Source organism: Ciconia boyciana, chromosome 2, assembly GCF_034638445.1.
Source record: "Ciconia boyciana chromosome 2, ASM3463844v1, whole genome shotgun sequence".
Taxonomy (NCBI): domain Eukaryota; kingdom Metazoa; phylum Chordata; class Aves; order Ciconiiformes; family Ciconiidae; genus Ciconia; species Ciconia boyciana.
In genome coordinates, this window is record NC_132935.1 from 6338979 (window position 1) to 6360317 (window position 21339).

The following is a 21339-nucleotide window of genomic DNA, read 5'->3' on the forward strand; positions in this document are numbered from 1 at the left end:
TTAGACTCTAATCTCATCTGTGGCCTCTGTGCATTAGCATAATTCATAACATGTCTAGAAGGAGGTATGCATGAGTCAGTATTGGATAAGGCTCTGTTGAATTTTTCCTTTGCAGTATCATCTGATTTAACCATGCAGCAGTATAATACTAGCTGCCATGGGGTCTAGATGTGATTTATGTTATCTAATTCATAATGACAAGAAAATAATTCAGAACTCCTTCAAATAAAACAGGGCTGGAGGTCAATATCCTCTAATATTTAGAGCAGGCGAAGGGAAGCAAAGGTCTTTCTGGCAATTTACTTTGTGTCCAATCTTGTCATCGCGTGAGAGAAAGAGTGCTGAGAGGGAGGGAACTCCTTTGGTCCTTGTTGTGGTTTAGTCTCAGTTGGCAACGAAGCATCGCACAGCTGCTCACTCACCCTCCCCCCCGGGAGGGATGAGGGAGAGAATCTGAAGAGCAAAAATAAGAAAACTAGTGGATTGGGATAAGAACAGTTTAATAAGTGAAATAAAAAAATAAAATAAAATAAAATAAAATAAAATAAAATAAAATAAAATAAAATAAAATAAAAATAATAATGAATTGTAATGAAAATGAAAACAATGAGAGAGAGAAAGAGAGAGAGAGGGGAACAAAACCCAAGAAAAAAACCTAAGTGATGCAACTGCTTGCCACCCACCGACCGACACTGAGCCACTCCCCGAGCAGCGATCCCTGCTCCCCGGCCAGCTCCCCCCAGTTTATATACTGAGCCTGACATCATATGGTATGGAATAGCCCTTTGGCCATTTTGGCTGTGCCCCCTCCCAGCTTCTTGTGCACCTGGCAGAGCATGGGAAGCTGAAAAGTCCTTGACTAGTGTAAGCAGTACTCATCAACAACTAAACCATCAGTGTGTTATCAACATTATTCTCATCCTAAATCCAAACCACAGCACTATACCAGCTACTAGGAAGAAAATTAACTCTAGTCCACCCGAAACCAGGACCGTCCTGAACCAAATGCAGTGTTCAGCATTGTTCAGCTTCCCTTACTCCAGCAAGGCCTTGCTGTTTACCAAATTACCAGGAGACTCTTAAGTTTGTCAAGTACTGGGCAAAGAGCTCTGCGTCAGAAAGAAAAGATGAACCTCTACACTCTTTTTTTCTCAGGTTTTGTGTTTTGACTTAATACATCTGTGCTTCAGTTTTCCATTTGTATAAAGGCATTGCTTGTACATGATGCCATGGAATGAATTAAGATTGTAAGATGTCGAGTTGTGACAGTGATGCAAGTCGTATTAGTAGATCAGACTGACATATCTGTCTTTTCTTCTGCTGCTGAGATACAGGTAACTCCTGTATCTCTCTTCTGCTATGTGTTGACTTTTTAAACAGTGAATTAAATCATAACAGACTACTTCTAACCAGATAATTTTGCTCAGATAATTTGCTCATTGTTCTGCTATATAAAAGGATGAAAGAACAATAGTTATCAGGCTTAATTACTGTTTTCAGTGCTTTGTTATCCTCTAATGAATGGGGCTGCAGAGATTTGTTACTGTTATTAGGCATAAATCCCATGATGAGCAACTGTTCCATAGTCAGATTATTACAGCTTTTAAAATATGATTTTGTGGATATTTATGAAGTATACCATATTTTTACTTAATGCAGTGGAATGAAGAATTTTGACAACACAATATAGAGTCTCATTTGCTTAAGCCAGTAAAATAATTTTAAAGTATGATACTGAAGATTTATCTTCTTCTCGATAAATATTCAAAACCTGAAGAGTTTTTATAGCATGTGTTCTCTAAATATAAATCAGGGTGAAGACACTAGTGTAAAAGAAATTGCAATTCCAAGCATTCCGAAACAAAACCAGCCAACTAAAACTTATTTGCTTTTCTCCCAGCTCAGAGCTTTCCTGCTTATCACTTATCACTGAAGTTTACTAGGAACATAGAAAAAAAGGTTTGATTTTAATTTTAAAATCAAATCTTTATTTTTGTAACACAATAGAACCTGAATGACTGGAAAGTCTTTTTTGTCACTTTATAGAAAAAATAAACACAGGATAGTTACATTGTCTGGGAAAAAGACCTATGCAGTATTTCACTGTGTTTTAGTTTGCTACCTAAAACTGTCCCATCATAATACATACTTTACATGTATATACACATTATTTCTACACACATGCATACACTTAAATGTAAAATAATAACAGTTTTAGACCTGCCTTGAAAATAAAGATCTCACATTATGTACAATTGAAATTCACTGCTGTCCTGAAGTTGTCCTGGAAAACAACTTTGCCTGAAGCACAGCTATCTGCTCATGTATGTCCTGTGGACTCAGCTTTTCATATTTTGTTAGCTCTGTTGGCAAATTAGATACTCTTCCCCAAAGTCCTTCCCTGTTGCCTGTATTTAAACAGTGAAAACAGTAGGGAAACCAGCAAGACCAATTCAGGCCTTTCCCTGCAGGGTAATGTACACCCACAAATAGCTCCTGTTGGGCAAACCTTGCCAGGGTGCCTCCATTACCTCCTGGTTTTTGACAAGTGAACATTTTGATATTGATGTTTGTCCTGGTTAATAATTCTTAGACAATAAATATTATATTAAATTTGATACTTTGAAGCCCTTGCCTCTTACCAAACTGAGAATTAGTGAAATTCATGTTTCTGGGATCCTTTGCAGGATTCCGGATGGAAATTTTGTGACCCGAAACACTGCTCCCCTCACCTGCGCCTTCCCCTACAACCAAATCTCTCTGCTGGACACAGCAGGTCGTTGTCACACCACTGCTTGCAAACCAGAGGGCTGGAGCTGTGCCGGTGCAGACCTCACACCCCTCACCCTCCAGCACTGACAGCTGCTGTGCAGGTCGGTGATGTCTGCACTGAATGCTTTTGGAAGTTGCAGATCACAGAGCAGTATTTTCAGACTTTTGGGATGTGGGAGAAACAGAGGAGAATTTAGAGCAGGAGCTGGCTGGCACGTCTTTCCTAACATCACAGAAATGACAGTTCTCTATGGAAAGGAAAGGGCTTGCCTCTGGCAACCTCATTTTGTCCAGGATGACAGAAGATGACCTCAGCAAGTCTGTCAAAAGATGAACAGAAAAAGTGAACAATGTTCAGGCTTGAGAGTACTGCCCTGCTGAATGCACTGGCCTTCACAAACTGCTTAAATACCTTTTTTATTCTCTTACCTCCAGAGGCTAAATGTGAGTAGACAGTTGCAGGAGGAAGGTGAGGAAAAGTTAGGGCTTTTGCACTCCAGTTTTCTGTTTTGTCTTTTGTATAGATCAGTTTGGTTTCTGGCCTGAGACGTTGACTTCTTCTTTAGCTCCTTGTCACTGGCTTTGCTAGTGGTCCAGTCTGTAAGTGGAATCAGCAGTTATTAGCCCAGCATCAGCTGTTAGAAAAGGCACTTTGCTCCAGCGTAGTTCAGACTTCAAGAAATATTTATAATTTTCCCAAAGGGACACATCCATCTCTACAGTATGAAGGCCTACTCAGTCTCAAGCATGCTGCAAGCTCAGTGCATTTCTTATATTGGACTCTTTTAGGAAGCAAACAGCAAGAAACATGGTTACTTGCTTCATTAGTTCCATAGACCTCTGCACCACTCCTTCCCAAGAGGAGTTAGCATATGCTACTGTTTATAAGTAAAAATACAACTCATAAATAATCTCTGAAACAAGTACCTAAATACATAGTTTCACACACACACATCGTTTCCCACACTGAATACATTGCCCTGTATGTTGTATTTTCTGTTAAGTAGCATGGACAATAGGATCTGATTGGCATGCCTTCTACTGAAAATTTATCCAGTGACTTCAGATGATTTATGCTTTCTTCCCCTGAAAGCTTTCTGGAAATGTAAGAGCTGTGTTTCAGCACCACACTGCTACTATCTGTATAGACTGGTCTCCCCAAAGCTATGCTTTGTCTGAGGAGCGTGTAGAATCCAGCTCAATCAATGGCCACAGCATCTGCAGTCTGTCTTACTCTGGCTCTTGGGCTTCAGCTGTAAACATTTTCAATCTGAATGAAAAAAAAAAGAAAAAAAGGAAAAAAAAAGCAAGACTTCAAATTGCTGCAAATAAGCAAGATCCTTCATCACAGGCAGCTGGCAAACCTGTTTTCTCTTGTTTGCTCAAGAAAGGGGTTTAATTTCCTCAGGTTTCTATTCTCTTCCCCACTTTCATACATACTTTCAGGATTTTACTTGTTGATATTGAATTCTTAGTTGCCCACATCCAAATCACTGTATGAGAAAGAAGAAATCTTGGTGGCATCTGAGATGGGGAAATAGTATAATACACATTTTTCAGGTGGAGAAACCAAGAATTCAGAGATACCGAATTTTTCAGTGCTTCAAGCTTGCTCTGCTTTGGGAAGACGAAATGGAATCAAAGGGACACAGGGTATTTAAAGGTTTCAGCCCTGACCTAGTTCTGCTCTGCTCTACTACACTGAGGAATCAGGCCAATCCCAGCCCTTCTTGAGCAATTTTGTCTTGCCTAAATCCTTTTATTCCCAGGTACCCTCCTGTTCCTCAAAAGCATGACTGATATATCTATATGTGATGTGCACACTGTACTACCCTGTACACCTTGAATCTGGGTGTGGACTATGCAGGTCAATTTTTCTACAATTGTAAGTATAGCTGGCACCTACTTATGGGCAGCTTATATCTGAAACTGCCACAGATGTAATCCTGGGTAGCAAAGTTCATGACTTATTTTTCCTGCTCCATCTCATTTGCAAATAAATTAATCTGTAGAAAGAAAATGGAATATTTATGCCATAAACAGCTATTGCTTCCATAATATGTTTATTAAAAGAATACTGTTTTATATTTTTTTCCTCTAAGAACTCTTGCGTAATAACTGGATGATTTTTCCTCTGAATTTTCTTTTATTTGTTACTGTTTGTTATGTATCTGCAAAGATAAACATCCACTTTGACATGCCATTCTCCTGAGCTACCAGCTGAGAAGTCACATAAGAAAACCTGACTATTTCTGAGTCAAACTTTCAACACCCACCTGCCCCAAACACCCCCGCCCCCAAGCCCCACCCAAAACTAAATAAATATCAACACATGACTTTGCCTGTTTTGAAGTTTTATAGCAACTAAGGGTGTTCAGGACAAATGAACCAACATTTTCCAGCAATCAAAATCATTAGAGATTTCAAACGAGATTCCCCCTCTGTTTGGGATCTAGGGAGAGATATCTGTTTCCATTACAAATTATATTTTAATAAATCTTACCAGTTTTACATGAGAAGTTCAGAACATGGGGAGAAACTTTTTAGCAGGGCCTGCTGCGATAGGACAAGGGATAATGGTTTTAAACTAAAAGAGGGTAGATTTAGACTACATGTAAGGAAGGATATAAGGAAGAAAGTTTATACAATGAAGGTGGTGAAACACTGGAACAGGTTGCCCAGAGGGGTGGTAGAGGTCCCCGCCCTGGAAACGTTCAAGGTCAGGTTGGACAGGGCTTTGAGTAACCTGATGTAGTTGAAGATGTCCCTGCTCACTGCAGGGGGGTTGGACAAGATGACCTTTAAAGGTCCCTTCCAACCCAAACTGTTCTATGATTCTATGATAACAGTTTACAGTCACTGATTGTCCTGGTTTCAGCTGAGATAGAGTTAATTTTCTTTACAGTGGCTGGTATGGGGCTATGTTTTGGATTTGTGCTGAAAACAGTGTTGATAATACAGAGTTGTTTTAGTTGTTGCTGCACTAGTCAAGGACTTTTCAGCTTCCCATGCTCTGCCAGGTGCACAAGAAGCTGGGAGGGGACACAGCCAGGATAGTTGATCCAAACTGGTCAAAGGGCTATTCCATACCACATGACGTCATGCTCAGTATATAAAGCTGGGGAAGAAGAAGGAAGGGGGGGACATTTGGAGTGATGGCATTTGTCTTCCCAAGTAACCATTACGCGTGATGGAGCCCTGCTTTCCTGGAGATGGCTGAACACCTGCCTGCCCATGGGAAGTGGTGAAGGAATTCCTTGCTTTGCTTTGCTTGCATGCGTGGCTTTTGCTTTACCTATTAAACTGTTTTTATCTCAACCCTCGAGTTTTCTTACTTTTGCTCTTCCGATTCTCTCCCCCATCCCTCTGTGGGGGGAGTGAGCGAGCGGCTGCGTGGTGCTTAGTTCCTGGCTGGGGCTAAACCACAACACTGATTATAACCTTAGTGAAACTCATGTGTAAGAGAGAAACATGTCTAAGGGAGCACAACTGTAAATATCCACATATTATTCTCAAACCCAAATAACAGATAATCCATGTACCTTATGGGCATATGCCAGCAGTTATTTCCCAAAAGTTATATTAGTGTTTTGAGTTAAAACAGTGAGGAAAATCAGTGTTGTGCGTTGCATCTTTCCTGATCTATGGGAGTTAGAAGGAAGCTCCTGTTGAAATGCAAATGGTGCTGTCAGTAGAGGATGTGGGGGTTTGATTCTGAAGTGTTATTTCTATGGGACTTACTTATATTTATTATTTTTAGAATCAGTAATATTTTATGCATAAGGGACTGAGGGAAAAAAGTGATTTCTCCATAGTATCTGGCCTAAATGGGATGCAAGTTCTTTTCCTGAACTTCCATTCCTCGATCAGTTACAAGATTATAATTTCTTGTCATTAGAAATGTGAAGATTGTGAGGGGTTTTTTGTTTGGTCTTTTTACAGTTTGACCATTTCATATAATGCAAGATATTTTTTTCCCAAGCAGGATTCAATAGATCCCAATCTGTTAGGTTTTTTGCCCCATTCTGCTGGAATCTACACTTCATGAAGAAATTAAGTTTTGCTTACAAAAAAAAGGGTCTTCATTCCGAAAAAAAATGAATGAAAAATTAAAAAATGTTATTTCATTTGGGGGCAGTTTAATCTCAAAGGGAATATTATATTTTATTAAACTGGACTAAAGCATTTATCCTGAATTACTTCAGTAACACATCCCAATTAACGTTTATCAAGGTCAACGCATTTCTTATGCTAGGGAACTGCCATCTGGTTTATATGTTAAAGAATTGTCCACAGAAGATAAAAACCAGGGAATGATTATTTAATATTTTGTGCCATACAAAAACTAAAAGATGCCACATTCAATTATCCAACAGCAGGTTCAAAACAAACAGAAAGCGCAGCATATATTACAATGTGCAATTCATTCCAAAAGATGTTACAGAGGCCAAAAGTATAAATCAGAAAGGCATGGACACAAATTCATGGAAGATAACCATGACTGTTGGAAGTAATTGCCTGAATATAACCTCTGAGTCAGAAAGTTCTTAAATTTTGATTGCTGGTATCTTGCAGGCAATACCCTAGGAAAAAACTGGGCTTTTCAAGGCAGCTTACTATAGTATGTGTCCATAGATGGCTGCTATAAGAATTATGAGACTCCTCTGAAGGATAAAGACATCTCATGGATAAGGTCATCAAAAGAATGGCTCAAAAAAAAAAAAAAAGGCAAAAGTAAATTGTTTTTTTCACTGAAAATATTAATAATTCTGCACACATGTTCATTCTCTCTGATATGCTCATATTACCTCTTTTGACCTTTTTTATCCTGACTCCAAATACAAGCTAAGGTTAACATACAGGATGAGGATCTAAATGTTGATATTAAATCAATGCTATTAAAACATAGTCCAAATGGACACATAAATAACCAAGGTTCAAGACTCATACAAATGAGCATGGTTGCAAGAATAGGAAAAAATAAATACAGACAACAAAATTTGATGTAGCAAATTAACCTGTTATTGCTAATCAAAACTGTCTTCAAGTATCATGTGCTTCAGAAAGCATTAGAGGAACCTCAACAGTTTTTAAGCTTTCCAGTTAAACTTTCCCTCAACAGACAGATGAGATTTTGGCAGGTTTCCCAAAAAAGGTTTTTGTTTTACAGTACTATCTGAAATCAATTTCCATAAAACCAACAGATTAAAATCCCTTCTCTGCTGTAAAATCAAAAGATAAATAAATAAAAAAGGCATTAAAAAGTGCTTTTCTCTCCCTTAAAACCTTTGAAAGCTTTGCTAATATTCAAATGAGGAGTTTTTCATCTGCAGGTGATATTTGTTTAAGCTTCTCTCTCTGATACCACAGCAATCATTTTTTTATTTCTGCTTCTTGAGTCTTTCCAGCAGACCAGGACAGACAACATCATCCAATAACAGCTGAAATTATTCGGAGCAGTGTTTATCTCTTGGCTGTTTATAATTGCTTTAGTTTATTTATTTAGTTTTATCTTAAATGTTGCATGTAGGAAATACATGGAAAGACCTCATGCTGCTTAGAAGCAGCCAGCTGGAAATTTCTTGGATCACTTAAATTAATACATACATAAGCAAGGCCAGATATATGTTAAGGTCTTCTACAGCATCCTCCCCATCACGGGATGTCCTTTTTGTCTGTATATGAATTCTGGGGGATATATAACAAACAGCAATTTTGACTTAGAGGCAAGGCAGGGATTTGTGATTAACCTTCTGAAACTGGCCCAATTCCTAATTTTGCCTGAGATTCTTTTTCTGATGTTGTGCACATCACTGAGTTTCCCTGCACATCAGAACCTCACCTGTCATTAGGGTGATAACAAGTATTGCTGCACCTCTCTTATGCCTTATATCCTTAGCATAAGCATCCTTGCTTTTGTTGTGTGTTTCTTTAAAGCAGTCAGGACTCTTTTCTGTCCTTAAAAACTGAATCAGGTGTAGATATCCATGAATTATGGTTGATCTGAGCTGATGTGACCACATGATACACATCTACATAGAGGAATAACCTCAGCTTGGAAAATTTTGGCAGAATGAATGGCACTGACCTGTGGCTTTTCGTTCTGGCACATTATGGTTTTAAGACTTTTTTTGTCCTCCCCATCTTGGAATCTTTTGCTCTTCCAAGGACACCAGATCTCCTGGGCATGATGTGTTTTGGGATGCCTGGATGGGCATCAGGTGCCTGTGGATGGTGATCCCAGTCTGAAAGCTGTAACACAAACTCAGTGGTGTGACCTCTGCCCTGAGTATGAACTGCAAATGGGGTTTTCTTTTTTCCCTGCAGTTCATTATTTCAATTCCACCTTTGCCTACATGCTTTTTAAGAACACTTATGGTTGCCTGCATCACCATTTAGATTCAGTAATTTGGCCCATTGTATTCACCATGAGTAGCCCGATTTCTCTCTTGAAATCTTGATGTAGTTTATGTACAGCACATGTTATCACAGGGACTAACAGCGGGGTTTATCTCACCTAACTTCAGTTGTTTATGAGGCAGTCATCCTAGCCTTTCTTTATAGTCCGCAATAAGAAATAAGCACTTTGAGGGTGAAATTAATCTGACCTATTTGATATCACTACTTCAGAAAGGGATGACTCATACTCTGGAAATGACAGTTCCTCTCCAGCGACTATAAAGGCAGCCTACGTCATTAACTGGGATGTAGACATTTGCCCAGATCAATCCAGAATAAGAGCCCTAGCTATGCATCGGGACTCTGTTGGGCTCAATGCTGAGTAAACTCCAAACAAGATGTTACACTTCTAATGGGTTCATCCTATAAGATAGGAGATATACAGATACAGTCAGTAGGGAACACTGTGACCATAACACTCAGCGACGAGAGGTAATAACTCAGCACTAAAACAACTTAAATTCTATGAGGCTTTTGAGGAAGCATTTGGATAACGGCAAATTCATGTTGCACACGGGTATGGAAGAACACATACCAAATGAACGGACAGCCCCAGCAAAAGGAAATGCATGTTTTGGGCTGAAGTCTTGTCATTTTGATGCTGAAAGCTTATGTCATGGGACAGTGAGAAGTGTGAACTAAACTTACAATCTGTATAAAAGATTGGGATGACTCGTAGAATAGAATCATTGAATAGTTTAGGTTGCAAAAGACCTTTAAGATCATCAAGACTAACCATTAGCCTAGCACTGCCGCGTTCACCACTGAACCATGACCCTAAGCAACGCATCTACACGTCTTTTGAATACCTCCAGGGATGGTGACTCAACCACTTCTCTGGGCAGCCTGTTACAATGCTTGACGTGAAGAAATTTTTCCTAATATCCAATCTAAACCTCCCCTGGTGCAACTTGAAGCAATTTCCTCTTGTCCTATCACTAGTTACTTGGGACAAGAGACCGACACCCACCTCACTACAACCTCCTTTCAGGTAGTTGTAGAGAGCAATAAGGTCTCCCCTCAGCCTCCTTTTCTCCAGGGTAAACAACCCCACTTCCCTCAGCTGCTCCTCATAAGACTTCTGCTCTAGACCCTTCACCAGCTTCGTTGCCCTTCTCTGGACACGCTCCAGCACCTCAATGTCTCTCTTGTACCGAGGGGCCCAAAACTGAACATGGTACTCAGGGTGTGGCCTCACCAGTGCTGAGTACAGGAGGAAAATCACTTTTCTTGTCCTGCTGGCCACACTATTTCTGATACAAGCCAGGATGCTATTGGCTTTCTTGGCCACCTGGGCACACTGCTGGCTCATATTCAGCTGGCTATTGACCAGCACTCCCAGGTCCTTTTCCACCAGGCAGCTTTCCAGCCACTCTTCCCCAAGCCTGTAGCATTGCATGGGGTTGCTGTGGCCCAAGTGCAGGACCTTGCACTTGGCCTTGTTGAACCCCATACAATTGACCTCGGCCCATTGATCCAGCCTGTCTAGGTCCCTCTGTAGAGCCTTCCTACCCTCAAGCAGATCAACACTCCTGCCCAACTTGGTGTCATCTGCAAACTGACTGAGGGTGCACTCGATCCCCTCATCCAGATCATTGATAAAGATATTAAACAGGACTGGCCCCAACACAGAGCCCTGGGGGACACCACTTGTGACTGGCCACCAACTTGATTTAACTCCACTCACCACAACTCTTTGGGCTCGGCCAGCCAGCCATTTTTTTACCCAGCAAAGACTACGCCCATCCAAGTCATGAGCAGCCAGTTTCTCCAGGACAATGCTGAGGGATGTCAAAGGCTTTATTAAAGTCTAGATAGACAATATCCACATCCTTCCCCTCATCCACTAAGGGGGTTACCTTGTCATAGAAGGAGATCAGGTCAGCCAAGCAGGACCTGCCTCTCTTAAACCCGTGCTGACTGGGCCTGATCACCTGGTTGTCCTGTACTGCCATGTGATGGCCCTCAAGATGATCTGCTCCATAACCTTCCCCAGCATCAATGTCAGGCTGCCAGGTCAGTAGTTCCCCGGATCCTCCTTCCGGCCCTTCTTGTAGATGGGTGTCACATTTGCCCATCTCCAGTCAACTGGGACCTCCCTGGTGAGCCAGGGCTGCTGATAAAGGATGGAAAGTGGCTTGGTGAGCACTTCCACCAGCTCCCTCAGTACCCTTGGATGGATCCCATCAGGGCCTATAGACTTGTGTGTGTCTAAGTGGAGTAGCAGGTCGCTAACCATTTCCCCTTGGGTTATGAGGCCTTCATCCTACTCCCCGTCCCTGTCTTCCAGGCTGGATACCCGGAGAACAACTGGTCTTCCTATTAAAGACTGAGTCAAAGAAAGCATTACATAACTCAACCTTTTCCTCATCCTTTGTCACTATGTTTCCTCCTGCATCCAATAAAGGATGGAGATTCTCCTTAGCCCTCCTTTTGTTGTGAATGTATTTATACAAACATTTTTTATTGTCTTTTACAGCTTTTATGAGCTATAAAGGATATTGATAGTAAAGAGAGATCATGCACAGTTAAATTGGAAGGGTGATATGGTTAAAGCCAGAGAGAAAGATGTTGAATCAATCAAGATTCAAGCTGATGAGAAGCTGGATAAGAGTTTTATCTATGTGGATAGATGGAAAGGTTGTATTGTTGAGATGTTGTGCTGGAAAAAGATCTGTAATACAGCAGAGAAAGGACTGAGTGAAAGACAACACTCAAGCCACTGGACTGGATGCCAAGAAAGCAATCTCCATTCACATCATTTGAGCTAGTGCGTACTGGACAACGTTCAATTCAAAAGGAAAAAATGTGGTTTTACAGTGTCAGCTTGAAATAAATAAAAGCAAAAACCAACATGAACAACAACAATACCAAAACTGCAAACATATTCTAAGGAAGGAAATAGCACTGGGACAGCAATGACTCTTCTCTAGCAATACTTCTCTGATTATTTTTCTTCTCAATTTTTCTTCTTTTAGTTTTGCTCGTCCAGGGAAAGGTTCATGGCTTGGTAAAGGCAACCTGGATGCGGGACCAGACCAGTCCAGTATGTCATTAGAAAATCTAGTGTTTGGAGCTGGCTACTGCAAACCCGCTTCTTCAGAGGTAAGGAGGATGAACAATGATGTTTTCATTCCATTTGGTCAGTCAGAGTGTCCACATTATCTGTGAAGAACATGCCCTGGTTTATATCGCTAGTATAGGGATTTTGTTGGACAAAGAGCCCTTCAAACATTTCTGCATGAACCACCTGGCACGTGGATACACAGTTCCTGAGTGTTCAGGCCCCACGTATATGAACCATTTCAGAAAAGTTCAAGATATATGGATATACCCCTGATTGCCAGTGACAATTTTAAGGCAGGATTCACCTGACCAGGTGTCTGTTGTAAGGTGAAATTAATTATTCAGTAAAAGATCCTTGATTTCAGGTCTTATGTTTGACAGCCAGAGGACTTGAGTCATTATTAAGGATGTTGTGAAGGAAGGGTTTGTGTCAAGAGTATTGAGTATTGTGTGTGTTGATGACAGAGTGTTACGCACGTTGCCTTACTTAAGGCAGGCCCCATAGTTAGTGTTTGCCTTTGATCTTATTACTTGCCACAGGTGAAGAGGAGAGCTTGTGCAATTTTTAGTACAAAGTTGTTTGTTTGGAAAATAATGATTAATTGGTTGGTGGTTTGGGGGGGTTTTTTTGTTTTTTGGTTTTTTTAAGTGCTAGCTTTGAACTGTTTTTTGTCAGAAATGTTTCCTCAAATCTAGAAACTCAAACAGAATATTGGAAACATTAACTTGTTAGGAAACCCTGATTCAAGGGTTCTGATTAACATGCTACCCTCAGCTTCCCTCAACCTTTCCTGTCGAAGCTGTTCTGTTCTGTATAAATATTAAAAATATGCCAGCCTAGAGCAGCTGGTGCATAAGAACTACCAGCGAATTAACTCAGACTGAGAGAATGTTTGGCCTGAGGCTGCTGTCTGAACCATTGGGTCATTGTATGCTTTTGGCAAACAAACTGACCTCAACCTCTGCCTCTCTGGTAGATAGTCACATCATATAAATTTAAATAACTGATTCGCGTGTTTGTCTTTGTAGACTAATCTCTGTACATCTCTGTACATCACACAAGAGAGAGTCTTCTTTGGAGAGTCATTCCTACTTTTCGTTATCCTCTGGACAAAACTCTATTGTAAGAAGAAAAGTGGAAAGGCTAGCTCTCCACTCCCATTTTTCCTTTTACTCTCCATGGAAAAATCTTAGTCTGCTGTGATTAGGAAACCTTATTTCCTTCCCAAATGTTTTCCTTAGCTGCAAACTCTATTTTCTACCTACCTCTGTTGACTAATCTTCTTTGATTACAGGCTTTCTTTTCCTTCTTTTTTTTTTTTTTTGAATGACAGCATAATTATTATCCTAGCAGGTGACCTATTAATACTAAAATTAAAGCACTCTATCATGAAACGGCTTTATCACTCTGCTACACTGCAGGTCATCTGAACGTCACATGCCAAATAATCATAAATATAATGCTGCACACTCCCCCTCGACATGGTCAGATGTGCATTTGCTTAGCTTCAGAAACTTCTTTAAGTCATGACCTCTGTTCTTGATCTGAACATTTTAATTTAATAGACTGTGATGGCCTTTTTGCATATGCTCTCCATGATGTATGATAATAAGCAAAGACTATTTCTCTTGGTTTAACGTAAAAAATAAAAATTCAGACCTAGAAAAGAAACTGCTGTGGGGGTAAACCTAACTCCAACTGAGGGTCTTGTGACTGACTGCTGGTTTATGCGGGAGTTTATATCAAGCTATAAGGGACTGAAGGAAGAGGAGTAATATTATTTCTTACAGTGCTGCAGTGTTTTGCACTGGGTCAAGTTTACTTCCCTTTACGAATTTGTAAATTCCATTCCAGGTTGTTTGAATGTGTTAAATGTCACTTCAGCTGGACTACAGACATGTCCAGGTTTGGGGAATTTTGCAATCACTGTCAGTAGGCATGAGAATGGATCCTACCCTTTTCATTAGATGAAAACTGCAGACCTTTCTACTCACTTTGTATATATTTTTGATTGGAACTTGCCTACTACATGTCTAAATTAGTAACTGATGGATACCTTAACTCAATATATACCACACGTTTTTGTTTGTTTGTAAGCTACTCTGATTTGATGCAACTGGTTAAATCTAGGCTAAAACAATTAACATATCTTGTCTTCCATGGCAGACAAAGCTTCACTGGGCAGCAGGACATGGGAAAATGAATTTTAAAGAGACTTTGGTTAGTTCCTTTTTATGTCATAAAATGCTGTGAAACAGTAACATTGGTCTATCATTTTGTTTTGTTTTGTTTTCATCTCTGCAAAGCTGAGTTTGGATCCTTCTACTTTTTATGTGCATTTCTGTGTTTTCCTTGATCTGAGAATTCTCCAAGCTTAAGCTCTTAAGATGCATCTCCTGGGCAAATGTCTTCTGTCTGATGTGTTTTCTAGGAAACTGAGTCTGATTATTCAGTTCTCTGTAAGACTGCAAACAGTTGAGACTTTCCTCATTTGAGGTTTACCCATTGTGAGTAAAACAAAAAGGAGCTTTTTTCCCCCTCCGGTTGCAGCCAGATTATTTTTCCAGAATACTTCCATTTAAGCAGAACCTTGTAATGGGTAGGAACTGTAAATCATTCCTACTGCACCCTCTTCTTCAAGTCTAGGAGCTGCATGGCTTAAAACCCCAGGAAATCAGTGGTTCACTGTGTCTGAAGCTCTTACTAGCTCTGCAATTTATTAATTTTCATAGGTTTGGCATAAATTCTACAAAGTCATGAAGCAGACTTGCTCACAAAAGTAAACTTTGCTCTCACTAGTGTCATCACACTCAGTAGATGGACTAATGGCATGGTGTATTGGATTTATGTGGCAAGGTTTTGGTAGCAGAGGGGAATGGCAGCAGGGCGGGCTTCTGTGAGAAGACACCAAAAGCTGTCCCCATGTTAGACAGAGCCTGTTCCAGCCGGCTCCAAGAGGGACCCACTGCTGGCTAAAGGTGAACCCATCAGCGACATTGGTAGCACTTGCGTGATAACATATTTTAAAAAGGGTAAAAAACCTTGTGCAGCAGCTGTGAGAAAGAAGAGTGAGAAAATGTGAGAGAAACAACTATGCAGGCACCAAGGTCAGTGAAGAATGAAGAGAGGAGGTGCTCCAGGTGCCAGAGCAGAGATTCCCTTTCAGCCTGTGGTGAAGACCATGGTGATGCAGGTTGTCCCACCGCAGCCTGTGGATGACCCCACGCCAGAGCAGGTGGCTGTTCCCTGAAGGAAGGTGTTTCTTCATTTTCTTAGATTTGTTCTTCGTTTTCTTAGATTTGTTCTTATTTCTCATTCTACTCTGTTTAATTGGTAATAAATTAAATTAATTTCCCCAAGTAGAGTCTGTTTTGGCTGTGATGGTAACTGGTAAGTGATGTCCCTGTCCTTATCTTGACCCATGAGCTTTCTGTTGTATTTTTCTCCCTCTGTCCTGTTGAGGAAGGGGAGTGACAGAGCAGTTTGCTGGGCACCTGGCAGCCAGCCAAGGTCAACCCACCACACATGGTTCAGACAAAATTTGAACACATAGCTTCAGTAGAGTAGTGGCTGTACTTACAGTAGTGCTAAGCCCTCAGGAAAGCCAGAATTGTGCTGAAATCTGATGTTAATACTACTAAGTCATATTTTCCAGACACCTCTTGAATACAAAGAGGACTCTTATCTTGACATATCATCTCTAGGTCATACGTCCTATTTTACCTCTTTCTTCCTTACAAAACATGTGCAACAGAGAGATAATTTTCTTTTTAGGCCCATAGATTGGCTGTGGAAGTTCTCATCTAGTTTATGTAGTTGATTTGCTTTTTCCTTACTGAAAATGTGACTGCCTTCATTTCTAAAGAAAGTCTGTATCAATCATCAGCTCCTCTTGCCACTTTCCTGACCTAATCTTCTGCATTTGGGCTGCTGAAGTGCCACTGCTTAATGATAGAACCTGAAGGCTCCTCATTCTGCACTTCTGACTTCTCAGTAAGGAGACTAATTAAATGCCAGCGGCTTTGGACTGTACATGTTCATTTTCCCTAGCTCCCCCCAAGTGACTTCTGAACACCACTGACAGTTTCCTCATCTCCTGGCTTAGCAGATTAGTTATAATAATTAATCCTATTTAAGCCTTGGTGGCCTTTTTTTAAGTCTTCCACTCTCTTCCCAGTCATCTACCCAGCAAACAGGGATCTTCCCTTTCTCCATTCCCCCTTCCCTCCCTCTCTAATATTTTCACAGAATCACAGAATCACAGAATCGTATAGGTTGGAAAAGACCTTTAAGATCATCGAGTCCAACCGTAAACCTAACACTACCAAGACCACCACTACACCATGTCCCTAAGCACCTCATCCAAACGTCTTTTAAATACTTCCAGGGATGGCGACTCAACCACTTCCCTGGGCAGCCTGTTCCAATGCTTGATAACCCTTTCAGTGAAGTAAAATTTCCTCATATCCAGTCTAAACCTCCCCTGGCGCAACTTGAGGCCATTTCCTCTCGTCCTATCACTTGTTACCTGGGAGAAGAGACCGACCCCCACCTCCCTACAACCTCCTTGCAGGTAGCTGTAGAGAGCAATAAGGTCTCTCCTCAGCCTCCTTTTCTCCAGGCTAAACAACCCCAGTTCCCTCAGCCGCTCCTCAGAAGACTTCTGCTCTAGACCCTTCACCAGCTTCGTTGCCTTTCTCTGGACACGCTCCAGCACCTCAATGTCTCTCTTGTACCGAGGGGCCCAAAACTGAACACAGTATTCCAGGTGTGGCCTCACCAGTGCCGAGTACAGGGGCACGATCACTTCCCTAGTCCTGCTGGCCACACTATTTCTGATACAAGCCAGGATGCCGTTGGCTTTCTTGGCCACCTGGGCACACTGCTGGCTCATATTCAGCCTGCTGTTGACCAACACCCCCAGGTCCTTTTCTGCCAGGCAGCTTTTCAGCCACTCTTCCCCAAGCCTGTGGCGTTGCATGGGGTTGCTGTGGCCCAAGTGCAGGACCTTGCACTTGGCCTTGTTAAACCTCATACAATTGACCTCGGCCCATCGATCCAGCCTGTCCAGGTCCCTCTGCAGAGCCTTCCTACCCTCAAGCAGATCAACACTCCCACACAACTTGGTGTCATCTGCAAACTTACTGAGGGTGCACTCCATCCCTTCATCCAGATCATTGATAAAGATATTAAACAGGACTGGCCCCAGCACAGAGCCCTGGGGAACACCGCTTGTGACCGGCCACCAACTGGAGTAGACTCCATTCACCACCACTCTTTGGGCCCGGCCATCCAGTTTTTTACCCAGTGAAAAGTATGCCCATCCAAGCCATGAGCAGCCAGTTTCTCCAGGAGAATGCTGTGGGAAACTGTGTCAAAGGCTTTACTGAAGTCTAGGTAGACAACATCCACAGCCTTTCCCTCATCCCCTAGGCGGGTCACCTTGTCGTAGAAGGAGATCAGGTTGGTCAAGCAAGACCTGACTTTCCTGAACCCATGCTGGCTGGGCTTGATCCCTTGATTATTCTCTACATGCCATGTGATAGCACTCAGGATGATCTGCTCCATCAGCTTCCCCAGTACCGAGGTCAGGCTGACAGGCCTGTAGTTCCGCAGGTCCTCCTTCCGGCCCTTCTTGTAGATGGGTGTCACATTAGCTAATTTCCAGTCAGCAGGGACCTCCCCAGTTAGCCAGGACTGCTGGTAAATGATGGAAAGGGGCTTGGTGAGCACATCTGCCAATTCCTTCAGTACTCTCGGGTGGATCTCATCAGGCCCCATAGACTTGTGTGTGTCTAAGTGGTGCAGCAGGTCACTAACCATTTCCCCCTGGATTATGGGGGCTCCATTCTGGTCCCCGTCCCTATCTTCCAACTCCGGGGGCTGGATACCCGGAGAACAACTGGTCTTACTATTAAAGACTGAGGCAAAGAAGGTAATAAGTACCTCAGCCTTTTCCTCATCCTTGGTCACTGTGTTCCCTCCCCCATCTACTAGGGGCTGGAGATTCTCCTTAGCTCTCCTTTTGCTGCTAATGGATTTGAAGAAGTGTTTTTTGTTGTCTTTTACAGCAGCAGCCAGATTGAGCTCTAGCTCAGCTTTGGCCCTTCTAATTTTCTCCCTGCACAGCCTTGCTACACCTTTGTAGTGCTCCTGAGTTGCCTGCCCCTTCTTCCAGAGGTTGTAGACTCTCCTCTTTTTCCTGTGTTCGAGCCAGAGCTCTCTAGTCAGCCAGGCCGGTCTTCTTCCCCGCCGGCTCGTCTTTCGGCACCTGGGGACAGCCCGCTCTTGTGCCTTTTCTCTCTATCTATACTACACTTTTCCTTTCAAGCAAAATTAAGACAACAAAGATATTTCTTATTGAAATAAGAAATGTTTGTTGTCAGATAAATATAAAGGAAGATACTTTTATGGTCAAAAAAACAGCAAAGAGCAATCTACAGAATAAGCAAATGTGCTAGTACTTTCTTAAGCTCTCTTCAGCCCATAACCTATACTCACAGGGAATATATATCACAGTAGATTAACAATATGTTCAAAATAGGATCATATCTACTGCAAGCTTGGGAGATCTAGTGGGATGAAACAGACTCATGAGCTGTGTGTGACTGGCTTCCGTCAGGGGCATCTGAATTCCCCTCTGGGTCTGGTAAATTGCTTTTCTCTGTGAGGAAGTTCAAGGGGCTGTTTTGGATGTTACAAGGTCTGTATCTGAACATCACACTGACTCATGCTTTCAGGTGATCTCAGCAGCCATAAGAGCTGGACACTGAAAAATATCTACAGATACTACGTCTACAGTAGAATAAAAATAAAATGTTCCTTGCAGAACTGAAAATTGAATAGTCACTTACACTTCAGGAGTTTTATGCCTTACCCTGTACGATACACCTCTTCTGTATCCACTGTTGTCAGGCTGTTTTAATGGCTTTGTAATATTGTGCATCACATGCCTGCTGTGTTATAATCAAGTTGAGTCAATGACATACTGGGGGTTATTAATAAACCGTACTCACAGTAATCTTATTTTCATTTGGATAGCAGTTGCACTGTAGATAAATTGACTCCTAAGTAATCAGATTGATTAATCATATGATTTCCCATTAATAAGACGCTGATGTTTGATAAGAAGTGTTCTTCCATCTAGCATTGATGTAGCTATCCCAAAAACATAAAGTTTATGCCTGGCATAATACAAGAACTAGGAGTGTCATTCAAACAAAATTGCATTGATGATAAGAGTTCTTTTCCGTAGTTTGCTAATATTTTCATCTTTTCAGCAACATATGAAAAACCTAGGCTGTTTCAGCCTAACACTAAAACATTACTCAAACCCACATTTTTATGTCACGTAGCAGTCATCTGTGTTTTATTCTTTTTTTCATCTGTATAGCTATGGCTCTTTGGCCATGATACTTCACTTTTTCAACTCTTGAAAAAGGAGGATTATGCATCAGAGAATAGCCTTTGTAGGATCCACTGTTGGAATTGTGGTATGCCCTGAAATCCCAGTTTAGCTGGGAGAAGAGGAATACATAGCTGTCTACTTCATTCCTCTTCAGACACAGGAACGTTAATGTAGAGATTCCTGTTATCCTTTTTTTTCATTTATTGGCACAGCAGCCATCTTTCTAACTTAATTTCATTGTTCCTTTTTTTTTTTTTCAGGGCATCTGCTGTGTCCTGACTCCAAACCAAAATTGCATGAGAAAGACAGAGAGAGAGAGAGAGAGAAAGGGAGGGAGAGAATGGGGAAGGCTGAGGGAGAGGAGTACAGGTGAAGGAAGGGAAGGAAAGGCAAGGAAAGGCAAGGTAAGGCAAGGCAAGAAAATAATAAAGGGTGTTAGTTTTGCAAAAGAATTAAAACTTTACAAAAGACTAAAACTCCACCGTTTCTCTTTAAAGGAAGGACAATGTGTATATTTCTCTTTTTCTCCCTTTGAAACTAGCAGAGGTTCTCTATCTCCTGCTAGAAAAAAAGGGACCTGATGTGTCTAGAGGGCTGTGAAGATGACAAGTTTTTTTCTAATTTCTTTTTTTTTCTTTTTCTTAACTGTGTACCATGGGAGATGTTTTACAAACAATGCCTAATTATTTATAAACTTAAGGCATAGTTAAGATTCTGATTTTACCAATTTAGAACTTGAGTATGTAAAATAGCTGGTGTATATTATTTAACATTTTTTTAAAAATCAAATTTTAAACCCCACCTAGTATTTAAAATAGCTTTTACTTATCATTATTCCATATAACTAATCCAGACTGAAGAATTGTAGTTTACATCAGAATTTCATCCTGAACTGTCAATTTGACATGGAAACAGCTTTATTTTTGGTCTCAGACTTCTCTGTTTGGTGTAAGTGTGGTATGGAAAGCACATCTTTCATATGTTGGCATGTGTTTGTAAAGGGTGGTTTTAAAGGAACAAGAGTCTTTCAGAGTCTTGCTTATGCAAATGGTGATTAGTTGTGATTGGGACTCCAGCAGATGTCCAACACATAATTATTCTGAAATAGTAAGAGAGCTGATATACTGTTCTTTATAAGGTATAATGACAAGTAGCTTTAATCAGTGTGTTCAGGGCACCGTTTGTGATAATTACTGATGTAGTCTTTAATCTCCAGTTGCCTGAAGATAAATGGCTGATCTTTAGAAAGAACTAAATTATTTCCTAGCTGTAGCAGTGTCGTGGTTTAACCCGGCAGGCAGCTGAACACCACACAGCCGTTCGCTCACTCCCCCCACAGTGGGATGGCGGAGAGAATCGGAAAAAAGGTAAAACTCGTGGGTTGAGATAAAGACAATTTAATAGGACAGAAAAGGAAGGGAAAATAATAATAATGATAAAAGAAAGTACAAAACAAGTGATGCACAATGCAATTGGTCACCACCCACTGACCAATGCCCAGCCAGTTCCCGAGCAGTGGCTTCACCCCTCTGGCCAACCCCCCGAGTTTTTGTTCAGCATGACGTGATATGGTATGGAATATCCCTTTGGTCAGTTGGGGTCAGCTCTCCTGGCTGTGTCCCCTCCCAGCTTC

The 21339-nt window shown here is 41.3% G+C and overlaps 1 protein-coding gene across 1 annotated transcript in view; it reads left to right on the plus strand.

Moving 5' to 3' along the window:
* The window catches only part of FAM135B (family with sequence similarity 135 member B), a 154283-nt gene that overhangs the window by 80129 nt on the left and 52815 nt on the right, over positions 1-21339 (plus strand). Inside the window, exon 6 of the mRNA XM_072851150.1 lies at positions 12210-12336. Within this exon, the coding sequence (XP_072707251.1) occupies positions 12210-12336 (127 nt within the window). The remainder of the gene's footprint in view (positions 1-12209; positions 12337-21339) is intronic.